This window comes from Meles meles, chromosome 8 (genome assembly GCF_922984935.1).
Source record: "Meles meles chromosome 8, mMelMel3.1 paternal haplotype, whole genome shotgun sequence".
Lineage (NCBI taxonomy): Eukaryota > Metazoa > Chordata > Mammalia > Carnivora > Mustelidae > Meles > Meles meles.
Genome location: NC_060073.1, coordinates 56,806,981 through 56,834,849, shown reverse-complemented (window position 1 = coordinate 56,834,849; position 27,869 = coordinate 56,806,981). Strand labels below are relative to the sequence as shown.

At 40.5% G+C, this 27,869-nt stretch overlaps 1 protein-coding gene across 3 annotated transcripts; it reads left to right on the top strand.

The window, feature by feature from the left end:
• The first annotated feature begins 1,384 nt into the window (after positions 1-1,384).
• On the top strand, positions 1,385-14,922 carry LOC123949805 (E3 ubiquitin-protein ligase TRIM22-like). Of its 3 annotated transcripts, none has more exons than XM_046017447.1 (8): positions 1,385-1,512; positions 6,603-7,073; positions 7,650-7,745; positions 8,383-8,613; positions 11,251-11,291; positions 12,478-12,578; positions 12,868-12,894; positions 13,153-14,922. In XM_046017447.1, exons 2-8 carry the CDS (start codon positions 6,663-6,665, stop codon positions 13,746-13,748), a joined length of 1,503 nt encoding a protein of 500 aa, XP_045873403.1. In that variant the 5' UTR covers positions 1,385-1,512; positions 6,603-6,662; the 3' UTR covers positions 13,749-14,922. The 3 variants fall into 3 exon arrangements, with proteins under 3 accessions (XP_045873403.1, XP_045873402.1, XP_045873404.1); XM_046017446.1 differs by lacking the exon at positions 1,385-1,512 and adding an exon at positions 1,566-1,796; XM_046017448.1 differs by lacking the exon at positions 1,385-1,512 and adding an exon at positions 1,568-1,796 and having other exon boundaries at positions 11,251-11,273.
• Positions 14,923-27,869: the final 12,947 nt, after the last annotated feature.

Genomic DNA, 27,869 nt, shown 5'->3' with positions numbered 1-27,869 from the left:
GCTGAGACAAAAACGAGCAACATAGAAAAGTTCCCTTCCTGCTTTCATAAAACTTACTGTTGTTTGGGTGCAGAGCTGCACGAAGAAGGATACTTGATGATAGGATCATAAAACAAAGGTGATAAAAAATGCCAACTCTCAGAATGTAATTTGTCCAAAAATTTAGATGATTATGATTGCACTTGAAAAGCATCACAAGTTTATTCATTATTATGAAAAACTTACTTCAGTATGGCTCAGTAATTATGCTTGCATGATTTTCATGCATGATTTTCTTGCATCATTTCCTGCCTCATAGCTGTAAGTGATTCAAAAGGAGTTTCTAAGCCATGATAATCTTACATTTCTGTGGGTTACAAACAATACCAAAATATCTGTGCCTAATTCTCCAAGCATTGGTTTCTCAGTTGCTCTATGGGATCTCACGTTGGCTCATGTGTGAAGTTTGCTGTGCTCTGCCATTCTGCTAGTCAGGGTCCATGGTGGAGCTTCTACCATCATGCAATTCCCCATCTAGAACATGTCATCAAAACAAGATAGATAATGGCACAAAAGTGTGTTTAGGAAACACAAGATGTTTCAGTCACAAAAGTGTGTGTAGGAAATACAAGATGTTCCAGTCCTGCCTCTGACTGAGATTAAAAAGGGCAAATTTTTTTCCCAAAGGAAGTAAAGAAAGAAAAATAATGGAGGTGTGTTACTTGGTAAAAGATTATGCTTGAATACTGCCATGTATTAACCTCCATGTTCTCACTTGCCTCCTAGCTGTTGGGTAACAAGGCACTGACTTGGTTCTACTATGGTTAATTTCTGCAAGCCTTCCTTTTCAGACCTGTCTACATAAGAAATAGAAACTGGTAGTTAACTGGTATACTCCTAAGATTCAATGACATTTTAGAAAAATTTTCTCCATAGGCTCACACTAAAGAAACTTTTAAATATGATTTTTACTATTCACAATGATGCCTCCTGATTGTCACTATGTCTGCCCATATTTACAGGGCTTTATGACTGATTATCTTTCCCATCGCAGTCTGCATTGCAAGAATTCAGGCGCCAAGCCTTTCCAGATCATTATTTTATCTTTTGTGGCTTGACTGGGGCTTGAATATAGCATAAACTCAACAAATAATTATAGGATTGAATTGAAATGGTGAGTATTCAGGCTGTATCATTGAACTTCTCATTTTTTTCTTACTCAAATATTCATGCTGGAGTAAGCTGGGGTAGGAGTAAGAATGTAGTGACTGGGTGCCTGGCTGGTGCAGGTCCTAGAACATACCCTTTCCTGACACCCTATGTGGTGTCTTCTCGCTGCTATTGTTTTTTAAGTTTCCATTCTGCTTCCTTTCTTTCATTTCCCCTTCTCAGATTTTAAGTTTCATTTCTACCCAGTTCCAGTAGGTAAACTCCCTTGTTTTCAGTTACCACTTTTCTGGCTTGGTGAGTGAATCTTGCCCATACCTGCTTCTGATCTCCACAGAACCAAGACTTCTCCACTTCAGCCTAAAGGTCTGTGAAGGCAAAGGGCAGGAAGTTTGGGAGGAACAGACTGAATGTATTTGGATGAATTTAATTTGTGGTTCTGAAGCTGCTCTTAAAGCAGAAAGCCTGCTTGTATGTTTTCTGCAGAAGAGAGATATAGTGAGTCTGGGGATGGCGTGACTGCTGAAAAAGGACGACTTAAGAACCCTGAGACCCTTGTTTGCTTCTTGGAGGGATCGTCATTATTTCTTAGGCTGAATTACTCTCATCTTCTTTCTATTCTGGGGTTTTGACTTTTCTACCTTTCTAAGGTGAGCCAGAGTAACTTTTTTTTTTTTTTTTTTTCAGAAATAGAAAAATCTCTTTTTCTTTTCCTCCAGTGAAGTGTGTGAGATGGGGCCCTGTTTTCCCTCTTCATAAAAGCCCAAGCTCTGGGGCACTTGGGTGGCTCAGTGGGTTAAGCCTCTGCCTTCGGCTCAGGTCATGATCTCAGGGTCCTGGGATAGAGCCCTGCATCCGGCTCTCTGCTCAGCAGGGAGCCTGCTTCCCCCTGTCTCTCTGCCTGCCTCTCTGTCTACTTGTGACCTCCCTCTCTGTCAAATAAATAAATAAAATCTTAAAAAAAAAAAAAAATAAAAAGCCCAAGCTCCTTGAGAGAGCCAGTAGAGACAAGAGTCCTTATCTGGACTTGTGGGAGGGAAAAGGATCTTAGGGCCTGTGCCAAGGAGAAGACACTCTTGTAACTCCTCCTATTACTTTTCTTGTACTGATAATTTCTGAAAAGTTGTCCAGAACTTTCCTAATAAATCACCAGACTTTTGGTCAGCCTGATGAGAGAGGCTGGATGATCAGACTGCTGTCCATCTCTACAGCTCCCCCACAATCATTTGTCTCTCTGGGGCTCCAGACACAGGGAATTTGTTCTTTCTGAGTGAACATAGCTTACTCTCACCTCAGCAGTACCCCACGACACTCTGGTGTCCACTCCTTTTTTTTTTTTTTAAAGATTTATTTATTTGACAGCGAGAGATCACGAGTAAGCAGAGAGGCAGGCAGAGAGAGAGGAGGAAGCAGGCTCCCCGCTGAGCAGAGAGCCCGATGTGGGGCTTGATCCCAGGACCCTGAGATCATGACCCGAGCTGAAGGCAGAGGCTTAACCCACTGACCCACCCAGGTGCCCCTCTGGTGTCCACTCCTGATTTAGAACTTGTCCTCCATCATCTTAGACATACTTTTCCATTGCTAAACTCCTTACTTTTCCATTGCTAAACTCCTTACTCCATTTTCTCTGCGCAGAGCTAAGGAAAGGAGTCGGTAATTTCTCAGAAAGATCTCCATCTTAATCTTACCTCTGAACACCTTGTATCATATCTCTGTGTTACATAATATTTTGATGTGTACTTTCCTTTCTTCTCCCTTTTCAAAAGTCATTGGTCTGTCTCTTACATCTAGACAAGTTTCATATCTGGTGTATATTGTTTACTCAGGGGGCTAGTACAGTGTCCAATGGATGGGAGAAAATGGGCTTTAAATTTTTTAAAATACTTTTGATTAAATTCACAAGAGCAAAAGCATATAATGGTGATGAAAAAAATTGTATTACCACCTACTGAACAGTCAGTAAATATGAAGCATATATAAAGGATTATAATCTGGGTGAGTGGAGAGAAAGTAAACAAATAACAAAAGAATGATGCAGTATAAGAAAAGACAAAAACAAAGAAACAATAGCATTAAAAGACAAAAAAAGACCCATCACAGGGCTCAGTATTTATGGTGTACCCTAGTAAAGTGCTTTGCAGGTTTTCTTTTTTAAAATTATTATTATGTTCATTTAGCCAACATATAGTACATCATGAATTTTTGATGTAGAGCTCAATGATTCACTAGTCACAGATAACACCCAACCGGCTTTGCAATTTAAAATAGTTTTCAGGCTAGGTCTCAGTGTGGGAAGGTGATTTTCAGCTGAGTTTTCAAGGAATTGATGGATTTAAGATGGATTTTTGTCCAGAGTTATCAAGGAATGCATAAGGCAGCCAGTGTGGGTGGAGGAGGAGTAGGAGCTGGGCTGAGGGGATGATGCAACAGAGGGGATGTATAATGTGGACCTAAGCTGACCATTATAAAGAGTGACTCAAACTGAACGACATGCGTTTGACTGGAGAAATAGTAAGATTAATGGATGCTTTAAAAAAAATCTTTCTTGCTGGTGGTGTGAACAGTGATGAGAGCAGATTGTAAGAGATGAATAACAGTATCAGGGAAACTGGTGGGGGACCTTTTCCTGGAATTCAGGTAAAAGACTCACTTGGATGAGATCTAATTTGAGACAGACAGGGATGAGCCTACCATACCTTATGGACTCTAAAAGAATGATCTGTAGGTGATTTGATTCTGTTTCTACATCTGAAGAAAGGGAGTACTCTTATTTCTGAAGGATTTTTATATAAGGGATAAATAGGTCTAAGTGATTTGTAAATTGCAACTGATTATAAAATTGTTAGTGATGAAATTACCTCCTGATTGTGGCCCTTGCTGTGTCTGTAGGTGTCTCTGGGGAATGAATTTGAGGACATGGAAAGGCTCTGTGTGGAACAGGTGGATTGGGAGGTAAATTTTTCTGGAATTAGAGAAATGCTAATAGAAAGAAGGGATGAAAAGCTGATGAGAAAGGTCTAAGCATGTACGGAGAAATGAGGAGATTCTAACTTTATGTATTCATGACACTTTGTGTTCCTGTGTATGATGCACTGTTCTAGGTACTGAGGCTCCGTCAGTGCACAAAACCATGCCTGATGTATGCATGGATTGCTTTTTAGGAGGAAGAGGCAGCCATTTAAAGATGCTATGTATTACATAGTAAAAATAACAGAAATATAGCAAATGTACAGCAAGCAATAGTATTAGCAGTTTTGCTGTAGAGAAGTCAAAGCAGGTCCTGATAAGAGGGCTGAAGAAGAGATTGATGAAACCAAAGAGTGAGTCATGCTGAGATGGGGGAGTGGTTCCCTGCAGAGGGACAAGCACAGCAAGTGCAAAGTTTCTCTGAGGCAGCAGTGGTTTTTGTACTTTTAACTTTAAGAAACTGGAGAGAAAGGCAGGATAGATGAAGCTCAATAGCAGCATCCTAGGTGAAAGAATTCAGTCTCAAAAGATCACGTTATAATTCTACTTATACAAATTGACCAGAAAAGGCAAATCTATAAAAACATATGATCAATGGTTCCCCAAGGCTCAGGTTCAGAATGGGGATGACGGCTAATGGCATTCAGTTCGTTTTCAAGTGATGGAAGTGTTCTGAAATTGGACTGTGGGGAAAGTTATACAGTTCCCTAAGTTTGCTAGAATCATTGTATTGTACTCTTAAAATGAATGCATTTGATAGAAACATAACTTGATAAAGTTGTTTTTTATTTTTATTTATATTATTTTATTTTTATTTTATTTTATTTATTTAATGGTGAATTAAGTTTTTTTTAAGTTTTTTAATTTTTTTATAAACATATAATGTATTAGCCCCAGGGGTACAGGTCTGTGAATCACTAGGTTTACACAGTTCACAGCACTCACCATAGCACATACCCTCCCCAATGTCCATAACACCCCCCCCACCCGACAACCCTCAGTTTGTTTTGTGAGATTAAGAGTCTCTTATGGTTTGTCTCCCTCCTGATCCCATCTTGTTTCATTTATTCCTTTCCTACCCCCCAAACACTCCATGTTGCATCTCCACTTCCTCATATCAGGGGGATCATATGATAATTGTCTTTCTCTGATTGACGATGAAGTTGTTTTAAAAAGGTGAGTCATGCCAAACCATAAGAAACTCTTAACCTCACAAAGCAAACTGAGGGTTGCTGGGGGGTGGGAGGGTAGGGATAGGTGGCTGGGTTATGGACATTGGAGAGGCTGTGGGCTATTGTGAGTGCTGTAAAATGTGTAAGCCTAATGATTCACAGACCTGTACCCCTGGGGCAAATAATACATTATATGTTAATAATAATAATTAAAAAGAAAAAGGTGAGTCATGCAAATATCAGGGGTAGGATCACCCATACAGGGGAAGAGCAGTGCAAAAACCCAGGGGCCATGGTGGGTTTAGTGTATTTAACATAGAGGATGTGTTTGGGGGTGGGGAAAAAAAAAGACAGAAAAAAATTGATGGGTTGACTCTGGAAAACAGTGTGGAGGTTCATCAAAACTGAAAATAGAGCTACCCTATGACCCAGCAATTGCACTACTGGGTATTTACCCTAAATATACAAACGTGGTGCTCCGAAGGGACACATGCACCTAAATGTTTAGAGCAGCAATGGCCACAATAGCCAAACTATGGAAAGAACCTAGATGTCCATCAACAGATGAATGGATAAAGAAGATGTGGTATATATATACAATGGAATACTATGCAGCCATCAAAAGAAACGAAATCTTGCCATTTGCGACGACGTGGATGGAACTAGAGGGTATTATGCTTAACGAAGTGAGTCAGTCGGAGAAAGACAACCATCATATAATCTCCCTCATATGAGGAAGTGGAGATGCAACATGGGGAATTTGGGGGGTAGGAAGAGAAAAAATGAAAGAAGATGGGATCGGGAGGGAGACAAACCATAAAAGACTCAATCTCAAAAAACAGATCAAAGGTTGCTGGGGGGAGTGGGGACGGGAGATGGTGGTGGGGATAAGGACATTGGGGAGGGTATGTGCTATGGTGAGTGCTGTGAAATGTGTAAACCTGGTGAGTCACAGACCTCTACCCCTGGGGATAAAAACACATTATATGTTTATTAAAAAATTTAAAAATAAAAATAAAAAAAATTGATGAGTTGCACAAGATTCTTGGTAGGAAGTGCTTCAATACCAGTAGAAGAAGAGAAACTAGCAAGCTTGCCCTGGTAAGGTGAAATTTATCATGTAACATTAAATGAGAGGAAAGTGTTTGCAATTATTACCAAGAGCCCTTTTCATTCTGCTACTGCCCTATTCCTCTTGTTTGTTTTCTTTCCTTTATTGTATATTAATGTTTTGCCCATTCTAAATCTCTACATAATCAGTATCCTTTCTATTTCTGCCTTATTTATATGCTCCTTTCAACATTCCCTTCCCTACAGGAGTCTGTGAGCAAGACAGGCCTCCACTGTCAGGACAAGAAGAAACAAGGGAGCCCTGCAATGGATTTTCCAGCACAGATGAGCATACAGAAGGAAGTGACCTGCCCCATCTGCCTGGATCTTCTGACAATGCCCCTGAGTCTGGACTGTGGCCACAGCTTCTGCCAAGCTTGCATCACTGCAAAGAGTAAGGATTCGGGGGTCCACCAAGGAGGGGAAAGCAATTGCCCAGTGTGCCAGTGCAAATACCAGTTTTGGAATCTCCGACCTAATCAGCCCCTCGCCAACATAGTGAAGAAAGTCAAAGAGAACGTGAGCCCACGGCAGAAAAATCTCTGTGAGCACCATGGAGAAAAACTCCTGATCTTCTGTAAGGAGGATGGGAAATCTATTTGCCAGCACTGTGCCCAGTCTGTGGAGCACCATGGTCATCAAATACTCTTCATGGAGCAGGTGGCCAAGCATTGTCAGGTAGGCCCAAAGGAGAAAGTAGATGGGGCAGAAAATTACCTCAAGTGAATCCTTCACTTTTTAAAATTATTTCCTTCCCTTTGTCATCATAGAACTGAGAGCTCTGCGATCTCTTTCCATATCCTCGTTTAGCTTCTGAGATTTATTAAAGGATATTTTTGTGCACTCTATCATTTGATCAGAAATAAGTCTAGGCTACAAAGATAAGTTAGATGAGTGGAGAAATGCTCTCCAAGATAAATTCTGATTTCCCCTTTGAGCAGAAGGGTTTCTGGAAAACACGGTTGGTTGGATGAGGGGAACCTGTCAATGAGATGAAAGGACTTTCCTTGCTGCAGGATCAATTCTTCCTCTCAGAAGAGAGATAATCAGGTTACTCTTGATCAAGAGATGGTAGCTTGCATCACCCAGGGATGCAGAGTACATTAACCTCTTCAGATTTTTGTCTACATCCTAGATTCTAATCACCAGTTTCATTTCTGTAACCTGGTCTCTTCTGAGATGAGTCTGATTTCTTCCCTCTATCCAGGTGCTAAGAAACCTTGTAGCTTAACTCTGATGATTCTTTTCTCACAGGAAAAGCTCCAGGCAGTTCTGAAGAAGCTGAGGAAGGAGCAGCCGAAAATGGAGGAGTTGGAAGCTAACATCAGAGAGGAGAAAGCTTCCTGGAAGGCAGGAAGAGATATTTCCTGAGGGAGTACTGAGACAGAAAACTCGTAGCACCACAGTCCAGTCACAGGAGGCCCCTTCCTCTTTGTTACCTCAAATTAATGAGTTTGGGGGCTTCTCAGTTGGTCCTCATTTCACTCCTTTCCTGTTGAGGGTTGGGTGCCAGAGAGGATACATATCACAAGTGAAACCAAATATTTGGAGGTGAAGACATGGAGGAAAGCAATGTAAAAATGACTCATGAATCCCATATCTCATATCCATCATCATGTCTGAGGCATGGATACTTCAAGAAAGCACACCAAGGAACACCAGTGTTCCCTATTTAGGAGCTGTGGGTGGAAAGGGTTCCTAGGCAGTGTGGCATGTTTACCCAGGACAGGTGTCTGCAATCCCAGCCTCATCCAGATGTCTCTTTGTGTCTCGGGGTGGGCCTTGTTAAAGCAAACTTTAATATATTCCTTTGGGAGAAACTCAGGAGAAAATAGTGGGGAAATGGTTTTCTCAGTAGTTGTTCTCTGACTGTTCCCTTCTCTTTGAGAAGTCCCTGAAAATAGTTCTTGTCTTGGCACCCAGGCCCAGACAATGTAGGCTCTTGACCAGACAGACTGACTGCCTCTTTCTCTTCTCATCCCCAAAGAATTATATGCAGACTGAGAGACAAAGGATTCTGAAAGGGTTTAATGACATGAGAGCCACCCTGGACAGCGAGGAGAAGAGTGTGCTGCAAAAGCTGGAGGAAGATGAAGTGAGTGTGCTGGATAACTTGGTAGTGGCCAGAGACCAGCTGGCCCGGCAGAAGCAGTGCTTAAGGGAACTCATCTCAGATATTGAACATCAGATATGGGGGTCATCAGTAGACACAGTGCAGGTAAGGCTTGGGTTGGGGCTCTCACATGATGAGATTCAGGGTAAACAGAGAAACAATATTTTCTTCTCTGCTGGGTCCCCAAACTTGCTTCCTCATGCCGACATTCAAGGCTCTTGGGCCCCTCACTACACCTCCTGTGTCATTTCAAGGGTCATAGGGATACTTCGAAGTATGAATGACAAAGGAAATTGCCATTGTTAGTAATTTATGATAGGCAGTGCAAAAAATTTGGAGAGAAATTCTTTATAAGCTCCCATTTTCTGTCTTCTTGCATTTGCAAGGCATCTCTTCACTAAGTTTAATCAAATACCACAAATCTCTGTTTGATTTTCTTGTTGTTGTTGAGTCCAGACTGTGCAAAACCTGTGGTTTTGATTTGCATTTCCAAGTGTAGACCAATAATGTTGAACATATTTCCATGTGGTTTATTGGAGATTTGTATATCTTCTTTGGAGAAATATCTATTCAAATTTTTTCCCCATTTTTCCAATTGGGTTGCTTGCTTTTTAATGTTCAGTTGTAGGAGTTTGTTGTATGTTCTTTATACTAATACCTTATCAGATATATGATTTGCAAATATCTTATCCCTTTTTGTACATTGTCTCTTCACTGTCTTCCTGGTGTCCTTTGATGCACAGAAATTTTTAACTTTGGTGTGGTCCAACTATGTTATTTTTCTTTTATTCCCTGTGCTTTTTTTCCTGTCATATCCAAGAAATCATTACAAATCCAATATTGTGAAGATTTTTCTTTTTCTTTTCTTCAGTGTTATACTTTCAGATCTTAAATTTAGATCTTTAATTGCTCTTACATCATAATTTATATGTGATATTAGTCATCCATGTTTAATATTATTGTAACTGTTGTATTATATTGAGCCTTTTGGGAGAGAAATAATTTGGTAAAAAGGGTGAGATGGCAGTGAAGGGATGGGCTGTATGGGACATCTGTTCCAATCTTAATTCAATTAATTCATTTTTTTTTTCTTGGTAACAACCTCTTGAATTACCCATTAAGGAACCATCCTCATCCTCAGTCCATGGAGTTGGTTAAGGTTTATATAATCGGTAGCATCAGGGATGTATGTGTCTCTCAATTCTAGGTAAATCAGATTATGAGATTCCCATATGCTTACCAATGATGCAGTACTTATTTTAAAATAGGGACATGACCCAATTTAAGTCAATGATTTTTATGCCTTAGAATTTTATTATCATGACTAGAAAGAGAAGTTCCCTTTTTCAGCAAGTAATATATCAGGGATTATCATTTAAAGCAGGAGATTCAAGTTGATTCTATACAGAGTCTAAAAAGAAAGCCAATATTGCAGGTGGAAAATAGAATTTGAGAAGAACAGATTCTGATGACAAGATTTTCACTTAAAAACCTAGCTATGACTAAAGTTACACCTGCCCCAGAATTTATTCTTCTTTCTTTCTTTTTTTCCATTTTATTTTATTTCTTTTTAGTGTTGCAGCATTTATTGTTTATGCATCACACCCAGTGCCCCAAGCAATATGATTCTTCTTTCTTTTAAATTTAAACCAGGTTTAGTCATATACAATAACAAAAAAGCCCAGTACAAAGAATAAAACTTTATCGGAGAATCTAAAACCAACTGGTGGTCAAGACTTTGTTGGTATAAAAGGGTTAGGCTGGAGAGAGGGAAACCAAATATATTGGTACATTTTTGTTCAACAAGTTAGGCAAATAACGGCTATGCTGGGAAAAAAAGATGGCTAAAAGATTTTGAGGATATAAACTAGACTGGCTTAATACAATATTGGAATTCAGACTAGAATATTATAGTTTCTAAAGCAGTGATTGAGTAGATATTGGTATCATTTTGGACAGTGGGATGTAAATAGTTGGGAAATAGTAAGCTACATTTTCGACTTCCTCAGGTTCTGGTTCCTGTGGCTTATTTCATGCTTAACTGGGGAGAGTAACTGTAGGTAGTATAGAGGACATATATAGAATGAGTAGAGGGAAGCCAGAGAAACATTTGTTTGAAGTTCTTGGTTACTTGTACCTGCAATGAAAGAAAGTATACTTTTGGAGAACTATTATTATTAATTCCTCATCTTTGACTCTCCAGAGCCTGGAATGATGTCTGGCTAATATGGGTTTCACCTTTATTTCTCTTTAGAATACATAAAAGCATAATGAATTAATGAGGTCTCCTCATGAATGTATTTTTTTTAATGTCAAAGTCTTTTATCTACTTGTTAAATATATCACATCTCCCAGTACTAGAAATCATCTTTCTAACATCCTTACATGAGCCCTTGGGATGGTTGATCTCAGTCTTATCTCTATATTTCATCCTCTATACTCTGATAATCTATTTATTCAGCTCATACCAAGGAGCTTTAGGGGTCTAAGGTGGAGAAAACTTTTTAATTTAGGAGATCTTATAACTCTTGGAGGGTTGCCAGACAAAATACAGGATGCATAATTAAATTTTAATTTCAGATAAACAATAAATTGTTTTCTTGTAGTAGAAGGGTATTCTGGTATCCTAAATATTGCAAGAGGTTGTACTTAAACTATCTTAAATTCAATTTTAATCAGCCATTTTTATTTTCTAAATATGGCAATCCTATGCATGACTCATGTTTTCTCTCTTCTCCCCAGGATATGACTAATGTCATGAGAAGGTATGTGTGGGAGACCAGGTATGGTCCTTTTTTTAATGTGAGGACAGAATTATAGCCATGAGAGTTATCTTGGGATCAGTCAGAATAATAATAAAAAAAAAAGTCACCGAGCTGGTGAATTTGGGAATTAAATCATTACAAATTTTTGATCATGGATGAAGATTTTCAGTGGAATTGGGGTGGTGGGAGGTCACAGAGCTAGGGCCAAAAGATCATGATTTCGCTCATTCTGGTCAAACCTGTCTCTGCCACAGTTTGTTTCCATATTTCATGGGTGCCTATCTTATTTTAGAGAAGACCCTATCCTCCCTCTGCCAAGCCCCCAAATTTTCCACAAGGACTGCTGTTCTGCATTTATTTTCTTCCTAATATTAGAAGAAACAAGGTCTTTCTAGTGGTTTTATTTGCACTTCCCCAAAAAAATTCTCTAGTCTTGGGGAACAGTGGCTTCATCCTGATGCCAGTAATTAATCTCTTCTTGCTTACATACATTATCATCTTGTAGAAAATACGGTCTTTTGTCTAAAGTTGCCTACCCACTTGGCAGCATCAAAGTCTTCCTAAACACATGAAATTCAGACCACTATTCATTTGGTTGTCATAACTTCTTCTTTTCCAGATGTTTGTAATGTTTCCCCAGAGAATATAACCTTAAATATTATTATCTGGACATCTGTACTGGTATAAAAGGCTTTGGAGACCCTTCACACTTTTAATACAGAAGCTCCATACTTGATAACCTAAATCCTTCCATAGCCAAGCTCTGGGAACTTCTTACTGATCACATGCCTGGGAACTCACATCTCTGGCCTGTCCCTGGTAGAACCACTACATGGCAACAACTTCTTCATATATCAAATAATTGTTTTTTTTAGAGGTATCAATACCTCTTAAAGGCACCATTATTTCATCTAGCTTTATTATTAAAAGATAGAGTATGTGGTTAATTTTTCCATTTTAGGAGGAAGAACATGAGTTTCTTTGAGGTGAAGACCCTCTGAAGATCACACAGAGGGTAAATGGAAAGGTAGACATGAGCATATTCCTTCTGGTTGCAGCATCAGGGATCTCCCCAACCCCCCTTCCTCAGGATCTCCAGTGGAGAAGATTCAAGTGCATCAGTGGAGCAAAAAGTAAGGGAAACAGTGGTCTTGTCGAAACTTAAGGTCAGAAATATGGAGTGATCAATTTTTGTCTTCTCTAGGAGTGAGAGGTGGACCTTTAAGAAGCCAAATATTGTTCCCAAGAAACTGAAGAGTACATTCCGAATTCCAGATCTGAGTGGGATGCTACAAGTGTTTAAAGGTAAGGGAAATCAGAGGAAGGTTGTAGGTGTGGAATTCTTGTAGTATCAAGCAAAACAAGGCAAAATAAGGGGGAAGATATTTCTAGATGAGAGAAGATGGAGGCCTGACAAGGAGAGCTAGACCTCTTATGCTGAAAGACCTAAGGGGGAATGGGCAAGGTGTCTGGTTCATTCACTGGTTCATAGCCTCACAGAGCTCCCCTCCCTACTCCCATCCTAGTGAGAAGATAGGTATCAGTGTTTACTCCTTTGTTTCTAACAACATCATTGAAACTTTTGTCATTTCAGAGCTGACAGAGGTCCAGCGCTACTGGGGTAAGAAGGAGTTACAGGTTCTTCAAATCACCGTATTATGATCCCTTTTTAGACATTGTGGGTACTATCAGGTACCGTGATCTTAGCCTCATGTATCCCTCCCCAAACATGCAGGCATACAACAGTTCGTAAGTGTTCTACTCATCTCTGACCCACCACATAAGTTCCCCCGAGTCCATTCCTGATATCCTACCTCACAGTGTCACAAGACACACCTACTCCATATCCATCACCTGACCCTCTCATTTTTTCCTACAGTGGACGTGCTGCTGAAGCCAGTCAATGCTTTTGTGAATATTGCCATTTCTGCTGATAAACGACAAATGACAACTGTGCACAACTTCTCTCTTAAAAATGTATTTCTATGTGATTTCTCTGCTTTTGATGTCTTGGGCTACCAACATTTTTCCTCAGGGAAGTATTACTGGGAAGTAGATGTGTCTGAAAAGATTGCCTGGATCCTTGGGGTGTACAGTAAAGCAAGAAACCTCAAGAGAAGAGAGAGCTCTGGGTTTGTTTTTGATCCAAATGTAAATCGTCCAGATGTGTACTCCAGATACAAACCTCAGTTTGGCTACTGGGTTATTGGGTTACAGAATGAATCTGAGTATAAGGTCTTTGAGGAGTCTTCCACCTCTGATCCCAAGATCTTGACTCTTTTCATACCTGTTCCTCCCTGTCGTATTGGGGTTTTCCTTGACTATGAAGCACGTATTGTCTCATTTTTCAATGTCACAAACCATGGGTCACTCATCTACAGGTTTTCTAATTGTCAGTTTTCTCAGACTGTTTATCCATATTTCAATCCTTGGAACTGTCAACGCCCCATCACCTTGTGTCCACCGAGTTCCTAAACTTTCTCAGTCCCTCCCCCACTTCTATGTAGCACCCCTTGTCCTGGGGTTCATCTACAACTGAGCTCATCTGCACCATTCTGAACATGTCTTCCTTCTTTTCTCCATCTTTCATTTTATGATGTTTTTGAGATAGTCTGCTAGGACTGCTGTCACAAAATACCACAGAATGGGTGGCTCAAACAACAGAAATTTCTTGTCTCACAGTTCTGGATGCTGGAAGTATAAGACCAAGGTGTCAGCAGAGTTGGTTTTTTTCTGAGGGCTGTGAGGGAAGAGTCTATTCCTCGCCTTGTAGACGGCTGTCTTCTCATCTTCCCACTGTGCATTCCCATGTGTCTAAGTCTCTCTTTTTCTAAGGACACCAGTCAGATTGGAAAAGGCCCCACCCAATTACATCATTTTAATTTAGTCACCCCTGTAAAGACCCTATTTCCAAAAGGTCACATTCTCAAGTATTGGGGGTTAGGATTATAACATATGAATTTGGGTGGAACACAAGTCAACTCAACAGTCTTTTATAAATCCCTACCATGCAGTGAAAGCTTAAGCTTTTCCTTCCTAATATTTTGTCTTCGTTAGGGGAGAATGCTTTATTTTTCCTTATTAGTTTTTGCTTAGCATTAGGAGAGAATGCTTACTTGCAAAGGGAACACATCTAATCCCTTTTATAGAAAGAGCAGTATTGCTGTACCTCCTCTGACATCTCCTTTCCTCATTCCTTCTTCTGTTTAAGGGAATTAACAAAGGAAAAATTATAAATTCTATCCAAGTGCATAGGACATAGAACAGTGCATAGGAATCTGTCACTAGGTAATGAATCCTTCAGAGTGTGTTGCTTTACCAATAACACCCCTTTATGTATCACAGAGTTAAAGCAGAAGTGCATAAGTGAAATATATACTAAGAGTAGATTTTTGGTGCTCAGAGTTCATAAGGTCAAATCTTGTCTCTTTACTTATAAGCTATGTAAATTTGAACAAGTCTCTTAGCACCTCTTGGTCTCATTTTCCTAAAAAAAAAAAAAAAAATTGATGTTAAAGCTTGTACCTATTTTGTAGGGTCACATTGAGAAATCAAATTTTATTAGAGGTGAAGCACTTACCTAAGAGTCTTATATGTAAGAATGAATATCTGTGATTGCTGGAAAAATATAAGCTGTATCGATGAGAACTTTTTTCGGGGTGTGGTTGGTCTTGGTCTTGCTTTAATAAATGATAATTGACTCTATTGAAGTCTCATTTCTTAGGTCCCCAAATCCCATGCAGACAGTACGAGTTTTCATGATGTGTCCTACAGAGAGGGTCAGGGCTAGGCTCATCTGTGCCTATGAGAGACAGCCTTCTGGTGCTCATTCTTTTTCCTCGTGGTGCAACACATGAATATGCCACTGCATTTACCACCCTCTTCTTTCTTCACCTGCTTCTCTGCCTTCTCTACCTTCTCCTTCTTCTCCCCCTTTCCCTTCTCCTTCTCCCTTGTCACCCCTTTCTCCTCTCCCCTTTCCCCATGACCTCCTTCTCCCCCTACTCCTTCTCCCTCTTCTACTCAATCTCCTTCTTCCCCTTCTCCTTCTCCATCTTCTCCTCCTTCTCCTTCATTAGAGAATATGAATGAACGATAGAACTGCCTAGGAGAGTGAAAACACAGCTTGTTCTTTGAGAAGCGTGCTTTATAAATTAGGATAGGCTATGCCACTATACAAAATTTGAATCAAGATTTGTAGGACATGACAGAAAGATGAGAATCTTGGCCATGCTGGATGAAAATGAATATGTCTGGCATGGGAGCAATGTACATATCTTTACATATCTATCTATGTGTGAGTGGATATATATATCTGGGTATATGTACATATAATCATTTGTATAAATACATGTACATATATTAACATTATCCTGGTTAGTCCTAACAAATATCCTAAGAGGGAGAATTTTACATCAGGAAATTAAAAGAATTTATAAACTGAAAAAAAAAAGGAGTTTATAAACCATAAAATTTTCTCCTATGGTCCAAAGGCTAATGAGTAGGAGAGGCAGAATTAATACCAGTTGTGTGTTACTCCAGCACCTGTGGCTCTCCTGTGCACCACACCACAGAGAAGGCAGCAGCCTGACTCCCAAGATGTGGGGAAGAAGGGAGAGCCAGAAAATGTTACATGCAGGGGAAGCCTGGTGCATCTTAGGGAAAACCTGAGGGCCATGAAATGCAATTTGATATGCTCAGTGCATCTAGCGTAAATGAGACAGAAGTAGGTCATGACCATAGCCAATATTATGGTGAGCTTCCTCATGGTCAGCATGTTACTGCAGGTGACATGAAGAAAATATCCCCACCCTTCGTGTAGATGGTGAACATTGGCATTGGAGGTCCTAAGGCGGGACTCTGAAAACAGATCAAATTTTGTATAATGATGATATAGTTCCTTTGCGACCCTTATCAAATTAACGAAGATCTATGGGATTCAATTTCTCATGTATAAAATAAATAAAAATAATAAAACTTACCTGATGGGGATGTTGTGGGATTTAAATACTAGGATATTAGCGATAACCTGCTGTTTTCTAACACATAAGCAGTGCCCCAGAGTTGTGCCAATTTGTGCTTTTTATTGGTTTCTTTTCTGACTTGACATAAATGATTTTAAGAAAGCACGTTCATTCATTCTAAAATCATTATCTCTGCTCTATTTCAAGAAATAGAAAAATTTGAGTAACAAAACACAGTCTTTCAAATTTCCTTCTATCCAGTTTTAAGTAAATATTAGAGTATTGTAAAAATAACATCATTCTCCTCATCTCCTATAATCATAGTAATCCCCTTCAACTTAATGTATTAGGTAAAAATGTATTCATATTCTCCTGGCCTGCAACAAACTAACACAAATTCACGGACAGGATTAACTTTTAGGCTTAAAAGAATGTACAGTTACTCTATCACAGTTTCTGTGGATCAGCAGTCTGGGCACAGTTTTGCTGGGTTCTCTCCTTTAGTGTCTCCCTGGGATGTGTACAAGGTGCTTCCTGAGATACAGGCAAGAGCAGGGAAGGACCTGGATCTAAACTAACTTGGGATTTTGGAGCATTCAGTTGCTTGCACTTGCAAGACTGAGACCCTCAGCTTATACAGAGGTCCAAACTTCCATAGAAAACTCTAATGTGGCTATTACTTCTTCAAGGCCAGCAGGAGAAAAACAGCTCCTCAAGGGAGACAGCCTTAGATAACGTCACTTACCCACTGTAGTAATGGCCCATCACCTTTACTACATTCTGGTGACCACAAGGAATTCACAAATTCTGCCCTCTCTCTAGGGGAAGGGATTGCACAATGTCATGAACACCAGGGGTCTCTTCAGGGAGAGGGGTTTGAAGATATTTACCCTAGGGAAACTGTCTCCCAGCCACTGCCCAGGGCCCTCTGCCATGTGGGGACACCCCATGGGCTTCCAGGAACTGAATGACTATACACAGGCCCCAGGCCCTGACAGGTACTCTGCAGGGGAGGCAGATGCTGATACTTTAGAACAAAAAGAAAGAGTGTAGAGCCCTTTGGGATCCATTCACTGAGCCACCCTAAAGATATGTTAGAGACTTAATTAGATCCTCTCTGGAGGCAGGCAATGTTGCTGCCATTTGTAAGCATGAGAGGCACTGTATGGCGGCCTGAGTGCAAGCTCTGTCCTTGAGAGGGCATTAGCGGCCCTGACAGCAGATGCTGGCCCAGCAGAACACCAGGAGCAGCCAGTGCTCCCCGGCATGGCCAGCAAAGCCTGGGGGAGGCTTGGGCTCAGCTCACATCAGTCTGCCCACTCTGTGCCACCTGCTTTCCAGTCCCTACCTGTGTCCCAATCCTGAGGGCAACCCCTGTGACTCATCCAGGGACAAGGCCTTCCTGTGGTCCCCAGGGTGGTGGGAGGGCCTTGCCACGTTGCCCCCATGTTTCTGCTTTCAGATATAACCAAGACTAGGAGTTCAGTGGATGGCCCTCTGTTCCTAGTAAGGACAAGATCCTCTTTGCCAAGGTTAGAACTCAATAGGAAGATTAAAGGGAATTGCATTTTTTACTTAATTTATAGAGCCATACCCTGTTTACTGTGATCTCCCGCAGCAAAATGAAGGAAAAACAGATAATAGTTTCTGATTTGGAGTCTGAAGCCACCACCATTTAAAAAGTAAACTATTCAGGACACTTGTTAAAGATGGAGGTAAGGAGGACTTTATTCCAAGGGGGCTACTACAATGGGGTTCTCTAGTGGGGGAGAGAGATTAGCCCAACTCAGAATGCAATAAGGGAAAGGGAGGATTTATAGCCAAGGAGCAGAATCAGATGTTAATAGATGGAAAATGACTAACGTTACTAAGAAAATCACTAGAAGGGTAAATATTGCTGAAATGACCAACAAAATTTTTGTTGAAGGCAGGCCAGGGTAATAAGATGTTGAAGGGTGTTCAGTCTAGGGGTAGGAATTTCTAGAAAATGCAGCAGGATTCTAGACAATGCAGAGAAGGATGCCAGAAGCCTGAAAGTCAGGGCCCAGCTGAGAAGAGAGTTCAGAGGATCCTGACTGAATTCGATCAAGGAGAGAATTGTCACCACCAAAGACTTTGCCCAAGCCTGATGATGGGCAGGTGTCTCTGGGCCCCACAGCCTTCTATTGTGATGTCCCCACTGCTGAATGTATTACTGGTTTGATAAATGTCTGTGCACATCTTTGCTAATCCTTTGTACCCAAGCCACCATAGGGACATTTTTGTGGGACATGTGGAAGACTGCAAACCACCCTGATTTTTGGGCTATAGCAAATGGCCTGGCTGTTTCATTGGGCCTCTAGAGAACTTTAGGCTGGCATATAAAACAAGCCTCCCCATGGAGATGGGGTATTTGGAGAAAAACCCGTTCTGCTCCTACTTTTTGTGATTCATATGGATGCTCAGCAGAGAGGACCCCACACTTGTCCAAGGGAACAATCAATGAGCAGAACCTGATTGTCAACTAAACATGGAGACTAACGTGTCCTCCACCCCAGAGCCAATAGTTATGTGTCCAATCTCCTGAATTCAGGTGAGGATGGCCTTTGAAAATCTAGACACCATCTTACATCAGTCCTACCCACACAGACTGCTGGGGGACAAGAAGATGCTGAAAGAGTGCAAAAAGCCTGTCCCCTCCCACCTCTCACACTACATCACTGCCCAAGGATAGATTCCCCAGACTAAGGGGCAGAGTATATTGTTGGCACTTAGAATGCCTTGCCCCACATCAAACCTCATGGCTCATCAGAGGATCTCATCTGGTCTTGCCTATAGGTGAACTTTCATTCCATGTGTCCTGGCCATACCATGATTTCCACTGACTCAAGCCCCACTCTCCAGATCCTACAATGTCACATTTGTTTCCTGTTGTCTCTGATAGTGGCCCTGGGTTTGCAGCCCAAGCTACAAATCATGGACCTAATTATGGACCTAATCTTGCGATGTATAGTGGACTCTTCATGCTTCATGCCATACTAAGCCACAGGGGAAACTGAGGATTTTCATGGACAGTGAATAGGATAGGATTTTGCAGCTGATGTTAAGAGATAAGTCAACCCCAGCCTGGACTACACAGTACAGACAAACCACCTGGCTTCTCAAAGCAGCAATTGCCCCAAAAGGACGTTTCTATCTTGCACCTCAAGTTTGGTCAGGTTGTTGCTCCTTTCTTTCAGTTGTATATCCTTCTCTTACAATTTTAACATCTCAGTGTTTGTGGAGGACCCTACAAGGGCCCTTGAATCCCTTCAACCCCTTTCTAAAGACTCAAGGAGATAAAAGATTAATATGACAGCAAGGGATGAGAGATTTAAGACTTTTGTGCTAACCAATCCTTTAACACGATGTGTCTTGCTGATTAAGATGGAAAAAATGGTTTCCTGTATACATGTGTTATGCCCGAGTTTTCGCGTCTGAGAGACCACCAAGGAGCCAAGCACCAATGCAATCACACGAGGATTTATTTGACAAGCTTAAGCTTGGGCCCAAGTATACCCAACACAGTGGAGTAGGGACTTGGACCCCAAACCAGATTACAGTCACAGTTTTTAAAGGCAGAGTAGGGGTGGACTCGGTGGCCATGGCGGGTGAGGACAAAGGGGATTAGGGATGGCGTAAGTCTCTAAGGAATTTTGGAAGCAAGGTCTCCAGGACCTTGAGGGGCTAGCTATTATTGTGAGAAAGGTTATTTATTACCAATAATAAAAATCTTCTGGTGAGACCCTTTAGATGTATATCAGTGGGCCATATACTTGGGAATGATTCTCAACACTATCTTGGAGGTTTAGAGATAAAGGAATTGTTAAAGTAGACTTACAAGATCCTGGTCAGACCTGTTGGGGTAGGGGGTTGGTCAGGCTAGGATTGTCCTTAGCAAAATCTCAAGGTGAGGGCAGTTAAGTCCCCAGGGGAGAGCCACTCTGTCTGTTTCAAGGGCTTGTCAGTAGGTGAGGAATTTTAATGATTTTCTTCTGCCTCTGTGTCCCATATCAGCTAAACTTGAGGTGGGATGGCCTTAATTTTCTCGGCCTCCACAAATGCTTTTGTCACTTTACATACAATCCTTCTGGACTACAAAGTTTGGATGAACATAGGGAATTTTATGAAATAATAAAGTTCATTTTTAAAAGTGACACATTGTTAGCAACAACATAGGAAAATAAATAACAAACAACAGAAAAAAAATACTAAAACTCTGGTATCTAGGAAGACATGATAGAGGGGAAAAGATATCAGTGATCTTTCTGATCTTTCAGAATGGAGCCTGAAAGCTTTGCCCTGTTCCTGACTTGAAAGCTTGGGGTACTACCTTTTTGAGCTGTTGTGAGGACTTCTGGATTCAGACTGACTGTGGGGCCAGCAGTCACACAACAGAGCACACAGATGTCATTCATGCCATGAGCTGATGAACTGGTACCACGCACAAACCAGACTGAAACTGACCATCTGTGGTCGTTCTGAAACCACTCAGTTCTAAGCAGAATTATTCGGTTTGAGCTGGGAACTACAGGGCAGGGGTTTGGTCACCCTGCTGCACGATGGTAGATGTCCTGCTTGGGGGTGCCCTCACTCTGTAAACCCTGTTTCTAAGGTGACCACATGGGCCCCTTGGGATTATATTTCTTGTATGTGAACCTGATAATCCTGATCTCACCTCAGTCCCTCTGAACGCTGTACTGTGCCCAAAGCCATGCTATGCTTGACTCAATGCCTTGGACCAGATGGGGAAGGATACCTATAGAAATAGGGAGAAAGCATCCTGGCTCTCTAAAGCAAACCCTACTGGCTGAGACATCTTTTTCTGGCTTGGTAACTGTGGAGACTCATGATTACATTCAATTCTTCAGACAGGTCTCATCCTACTCAGAGGAGTCTTGATCCTTGTTGGGTCCCCTGCTGCCTCAGACTAATTAGGTCCCGACAGATCCCCTCCAAGTCACACCCATTAGGGTTCATGATGGGGTAGCCTGTTTCTAGGTTGGGTCCTGAAAATTTAAGAAATGAAATGAAGGATTTTAGCTCAGGCCAACATTCTCTGTGTAATTTCTCAGGCCCCTCCCTTGGCGATTGAGAAATCTCTACTTCCCAGGGCAGGCCTCCCAGGGCAAAAACCCCCTCCCACACATGATGTGGTGCACAGCCATGCATGACAGTCTCAGAAGAAAGCTGTGGTCCGGGAGCCGGCGCCCCTGGCAGCCCACGATCTTGTGCTAGCCCTTCACTTGGTGGCCTCCTTGTTGGGAAACTGGGGGGACACTTTACTAGGGCTCAGTTCTCAGTACTCTTCCTCTCCTAGCCCTTCCCTCTTCAAGTTCCCTCAGGCATGGGCTTCATAAAACAGCAGGAGACTTGCAATCAGGGTGCTTTGGCAGTGAGACAACCTGGTGTCTGCACTGATCTCTCTGACCCCAGAGAGGGAGATGGAATGAAGAAGTTGGCACTGTTAAAATCAGTAATAGATTCAGCCTTTGTCTAAGCAGACAAAACCAGTTTATCCATGGAAAGTTGAATTTAGCTTATTTTGCAAGGCTACCTTGATCTGGGTCACTTCTTGCTTATGCTTTTGGAAATCACAAGCAAAACTTGAACTGTTCCCCCTGGGTTGATATCAGTTAACTACTGATCAATTCCATGCAATTTATAAGGAAATTTTAAAATTATAACCAATCACTGTGAAGAATCAACAGTCAAAGCTTTCCCCCATACAAGTTGCTTCATACACTCCCATGCTCGTACCATGTTTTGGTTTGAGTGCTCCTGGTTTGCAAACCGTCTTTTTGATGAGTGCATGTTAAACTTCTACTGATGATGGTTTCAGTAATTCACCGGTTTTACTTCTGTTATTTATGAACGTGAAGAGCACTTCTTCCTGTTTGAGCCTCTTCCTGATGCTACTAAAGGCTTCACCATTACTTTGATTTTGCCTTATTACTTTTAATCAGCTATTCTCATGCCTGATAGCTTAGCCCTCCCCAGATCCTCTGAGCTCCAGATCCTCTCATCATCCAGGTGTCCATTGTCAGGCTTTGCCCTTTGCACTACCTCTGATTTTCTTTGTATTTGTTCTAATTAGGGTCTTTCATAAAATTAGGACCTTTTTTTTTTTTTGGGTAATATCGCTTTAAATATTTTAAAATATATATTATTTTCCTTTACTTTAAATTAAGGAATCCCAATTAAATGTGTATTATTTCTCTTATTTTATCCCACAAGTCAATGAGACTCTTTTCTTTTTTTCCTCTTCCATTTCTTTTTTTTTTTTAAAGATTTTATTTATTTATTTGACAGAGAGAGATCACAAGTAGGCAGAGAGGCAGGCAGAGAGAGTGAGAGGGAAGCAGGCTTCCTGCAGAGCAGGGAGCCCGATGCGGGACTTGATCCCAGGACCCTGAGATAATGACCTGAGCTGAAGGCAGAGGCTTAAACCATTGAACCACCCAGGCGCCCCTCCTCTTCCATTTCCAGTTGGATTTTTTTCTCACTTTATTGTGATATAATGGATAAAATAAAAATTATATATATTTAAGGTCTACAAAATAGTGTTTTGATATATGTATATACTGTGAAATGATGACCGCCATCAAGCTGATTAATATATCTGTCACCTCACGGAGTTAATTTTTTTGTGTGGTGAGAATACTTGAGTTTTATTCTCTTAGCAAATTCCAAGTACATAATACAGTATTTTTAAAACATTTTATTTGCTTATTTGAGAGAGACACACAGAGAGAGAGGACATGAGCAGGTGAAGGGTAAATGGGGAGGCAAAAGGAGAAAGAATTTGAACAGACTCCCCCACTGAGTGTGGAGTCCCACAAGGGGCCTTGATTCCAGGACTCCAAGATCATGACCTGAGCTGAAACCCAAAGTCGGATGCCTAACCGACCATGCCACCCAGGCACCCCTAAAATACAGTATTACTAACTATAGTGACCATGCCCTAGATTAGCTCCCCAGAACTTATCTGCACTGCATAACTATAAGTTTAGACCCTTTGGCCACCATCTCCTCATTTCCCTCAACCCTCAGCTGTTGGCAACTATAACTCCCCCACACACGCACAAGATTTGAAGTTATCTATGGGTAAGTGATTTTTTAAAAAAAAAAAAGATTTTTTGTTGTTGTTTTTTTCTCAAATTGTTTGAACCTCTTATACTACTTTGGGTATTAACTTCTTATTAGAGACATGATTTGCAACTGTTTTTCCCATTCCCATGCCACTTGTAATTTTTCACTTTTGTGTCCTGTGCTTCTGGTGTCATATCCAAAAAAAACCAGGTCCAGATCAATGTCAGAGAGAATTTTCCCTATGTTTTCTTCTAAGAGCGTCACAATTTCAAGGTATCTAAATGAGTGTTTCTTCCATTTTGAGTTGTAAGACAGGGTGTCCAGTTTCCTTCTTTTGTATGTGGGTATCCAGTTTGGTTTTTTTTTTCAGATTGGAGAATTGTAATTAATCTATCTTCAAATTCCCTACTCTTTCTTGCCTCATCTCTTATCACTCCCTTAGCCCATTTAGTGGTTTAAAACTTTCAGTTATTACACACAAAACAGATAATCATATCAAAAAATTGGCAGAAGGTATGAACAGACACTTCTCCAACGAAGACATACAAATGGCTATCAGACACATGAAAAAATGTTCATCATCACTAGCCATCAGGGATATTCAAATTAAAACTACATTGAGATACCACCTGACACCAGTTAGAATGGCCAAAATTAGCAAGACAGGAAACAACGTGTGTTGGAGAGGATGTGGAGAAAGGGGAACCCTCTTCCACTGTTGGTGGGAATGCAAGTTAGTGCAGCCACTTTGGAGAACAGTGTGGAGATTCCTGAAGAAATTAAGAATAGAGCTTCCCTATGACCCTGCAATTGCACTGCTGGGTATTTACCCCAAAGATACAGACGTAGTGAAAAGAAGAGCCATCTGTACCCCAATGTTTATTGCAGCAATGGTCACGGTCACCAAACTGCGGAAAGAACCAAGATGCCCTTCAACAGATGAATGGATAAGGAAGATGTGGTCCATATACACAATGGAGTATTATGCCTCCATCAGAAAGGACGAATACCCAACTTTTGTAGCAACATGGACGGGACTGGAAGAGATTATGCTGAGCGAAATAAGTCAAGCAGAGAGAGTCAAGTATCATATGGTCTCACTTATTTGTGGAGCTTAACAAAGAACATGGAGGACATGGGGAGATGGAGAGGAGAGGGAGTTGAGGGAAACTGGAAGGGGAGATCAACATGAGAGACTATGGACTCTGAAAAACAACCAGAGGGTTTTGAAGGGGCGGGGCGGGGGGTTGGGAGGTTGAGGAACCAGGTGGTGTGTAATAGGGAGGGCACGTACTGCATGGAGCACTGGGTGTGGTGCAAAAACAACGAACACTGTTATGCTGAAAATAAACAAATAAAAAAAAGTTTCAGTTATTATTCTTATAGTTTTATACTTTTCATTATTTTAAAATAATTTTTATTTTTCTTCTGAGATTTCCTACTTATTCATTAGAAACAAATTTATCCTGTGTCTTTGAGTATAGTTAAAGCAGCTGCTTTAAAATCTGGCCACTGGGGTGCCTGGATGGCTCAGTCAGGTAAGCATCTGCCTTCTGCTCAGAGTCCTGGGATAGAGCCCAACATCTGGCTCCCTGATCATCTGGGAGCTTGCTTCTCCCTCTGCCCCTCCCCCCACTCATGCTCCTTTTCCCTCTCTCTTTTTAAATAAATAAATAAAATCTTAAAACAAAAAAAGAAAGGAAAAGAACTGTGTCCGCTAATTCAAAAGTCTGACTCATCTTGGAATCACTCTCCATTGTCTTTTTTTTGGGGGGGGTCATGTGTCCTATTTTTCTTGTATGGCTAATAATTTTGATTGCATACTGTACTCCAGAAATTGTGAATAGTATCTTGTAAAAAAAAAATCTGGATTCTGTTGTAGGTTTCCGGATTAAATTTATTTTTTTCAGGCAGCTTACTTGGCTGATCTCAAGTTCCATTTTCTTTTCTTCAGTATGTGGTAGCTATAATACCTCTTCAGCTCTTGTAAGTTTACTTAGATTGCATGGAGTCTTCCTCAAACGTGTAGTTCAGATATGTGGGCAGCATTTATACATAGAATTTTTGCACTTCTTCTTTTGTGGTGTTTCTCTTCACTTTCCAACATATGTGGTACGCTTGCATTTTCTTTTTTAAATTACTTTTGTAGTCAACAAATTGAGCTTTCCTATAAATATTGTGTTACCTTGTACCTCTCAGTTAAAAAGACACAAAAACAGGAAACTCACCCACAGTTATTTCCTTTTTACTGAGGGCACATTCACCTCTGGTTTCTGACTCTCTTTGATTATTTTACAGTGATTTCAGATTCTTTTCCCTTCTCCCCTCCCAACCCACCCCCCATATGATTTTAAGTTATCTATGGAAAGATTATCTTGCTAGAATGAATTCCTCACCTGCTTGAAGTTGAATCTCAATTTTCCAGTTTGGATTTTCTTATGAATGGAATCATACAGTATGAACTTCATTGTATAAACTTTCTTTCACCTAACTTAACATTTTTGTTCTTTATTCCTATCCTTTTCTGTATCAGTGGTTTGTTCTCTTCTACTGCTGATTAACATTCATAACATTGTATGAATATATACAATCTATCCATTTTCCTGTTGAGACACATTTGAAGTGCTTTCTATTTTTGGATATTATGAATCAAGTTATTATGAACATTTTTATACAAGTCCTCTTGTGGTGGGCATGTGTGTAATTCTTTGTGAGAATATACCTGAAAGTTGCATTTCTTTGTTGCTGTTTTTTAGATATACATTTCACTTTAAGAGAAGTGTTAGATTTTCTTACAAAGTTGTCATAGCATCCTAAACACCCACCAAAAACATATGAGGTTTCAGATTGCTGACTATCCTTGCCAATGCGTGAAACTGTAAGTCATAGTAATTGTAAGCACTATAGTGACTTTTAGTTCTACTTCATTATGATTTGAATGTGCATATTCCTGAACTCATAAGGGCAAGCACTTTTTCATGTGCAAATTTGGCCATTCATAACTTTACCTCAGGTCTGTTCAAATCTTCCTCAATTTTAAAATTACAATGACATGTCTATTCAAATCAGTTGTCCATATTAAAATTAGATTTTTTTTTATTGATTTGTGGAGTTCTATATAGATTCTGGATACAAGACCTTTGTCAAATAGATATTTGGTGAATATTGGACTATTTTCTTCTCTTTGCCTTACATATGCATGTTTTTGAAGGTGCCTGTGGTTGAGAAGAACTTTAAAATTTTTAAGTTTAATTTATCATTTAAAAACTTGTATTGGAGTATTAAAAATTTGATTTAGAGTACAGTTGATGTATAATATTACATTGGTTTCAGGTATATAACACTGTGATTCAACAACTACATACATCACAAAATGCTCACCATAAGTGTAGTTACCTTTTGTTATCACACAAAGTTATTATGATATTTTTGGTTATACTCCTTTTGCAGTTTATTTTCTAAAAGTTAATTATTTCTGGTTACTTCTCAGAAAATCTCTGTTGAAAGAATGATTAAAGAAGACAATTTAGGGGGTGCCTGGGAGGCCCAGTGGGTTAAGTCTCTGCCTTCGGCTCAGGTCATGATCCCAGGGTCCTGGAATAGAACCACACATAGGGTTCTCTGCTTAGCGGGGAGCCTGCTTACCTCTCTCTCTCTCTGCCTGCCTCTCTGACTACTTGTTATCTCTCTTTCTCTCTCTGTCAAATAAATAAATAAAATCTTAAAAAAAAAACAAAAAAACAATTGAGTGGGGTGCCTGGGTGGCTCAGTCAGTTAAGTGTCTGCTTTCAGCTCAGGTCATGATCTCAGAGTTCTGGGGTTGACCCCACCAGCTGAGCCTGGCTTTGAGCTTCCTGCTCATGAGGGAGTTTGCTTCTCCTTCTGCTCATCCCCCTGCTTGTGCTAGTGTGTGTGTGTGTGTGTGTCTGTGTGTGTCTCTGTGTGCCTATGTATGTGTATGTGTGTCTCTTTCTCTCAGAGAAATAAGTAAAAATTTTTAAAAATTAAAAAAAAAAAGAAAACAATTTAGTGATTATGTTTGATACACTCAAGCTTTTTAAATACTTCATGAAGTGGATAGTCTCCTTTCAGACAACCACGAAATGGGGCTGAAGGCAAAAATCTTTCATGGGACAAAGAATGAACAACAAGGATGAGGCAAATAAAAAATATCTGACTGGCCAGGGGCCACTTAGTCAACCGTGTGTAAGTTGAGAAGGCCCAGTGTTGGCTTGGTGTTTGGTGTCTGGCTGACTGGATATACTGTGTGTAGGGTCAAGTAGAACATTTACAGGGATGTGAAAGTTGACTAAGTCTCGGTGCCCTATTGTGGCACCCGGGGCAGGAGTGGCTCCATCTAAGGCTTAATTTTTTTTTTTTTTTTTTAAGATCTTTAACTACTCAAGATTGTAAACATGGTCTCTTATGCTTTCTTCTAAAGACTTTATATTTGTATTTTTCACATTTAATATCTGTTTAGCTGACTTTCCTTATAGAGCATTGGCTTTTATTTTGGCATGCA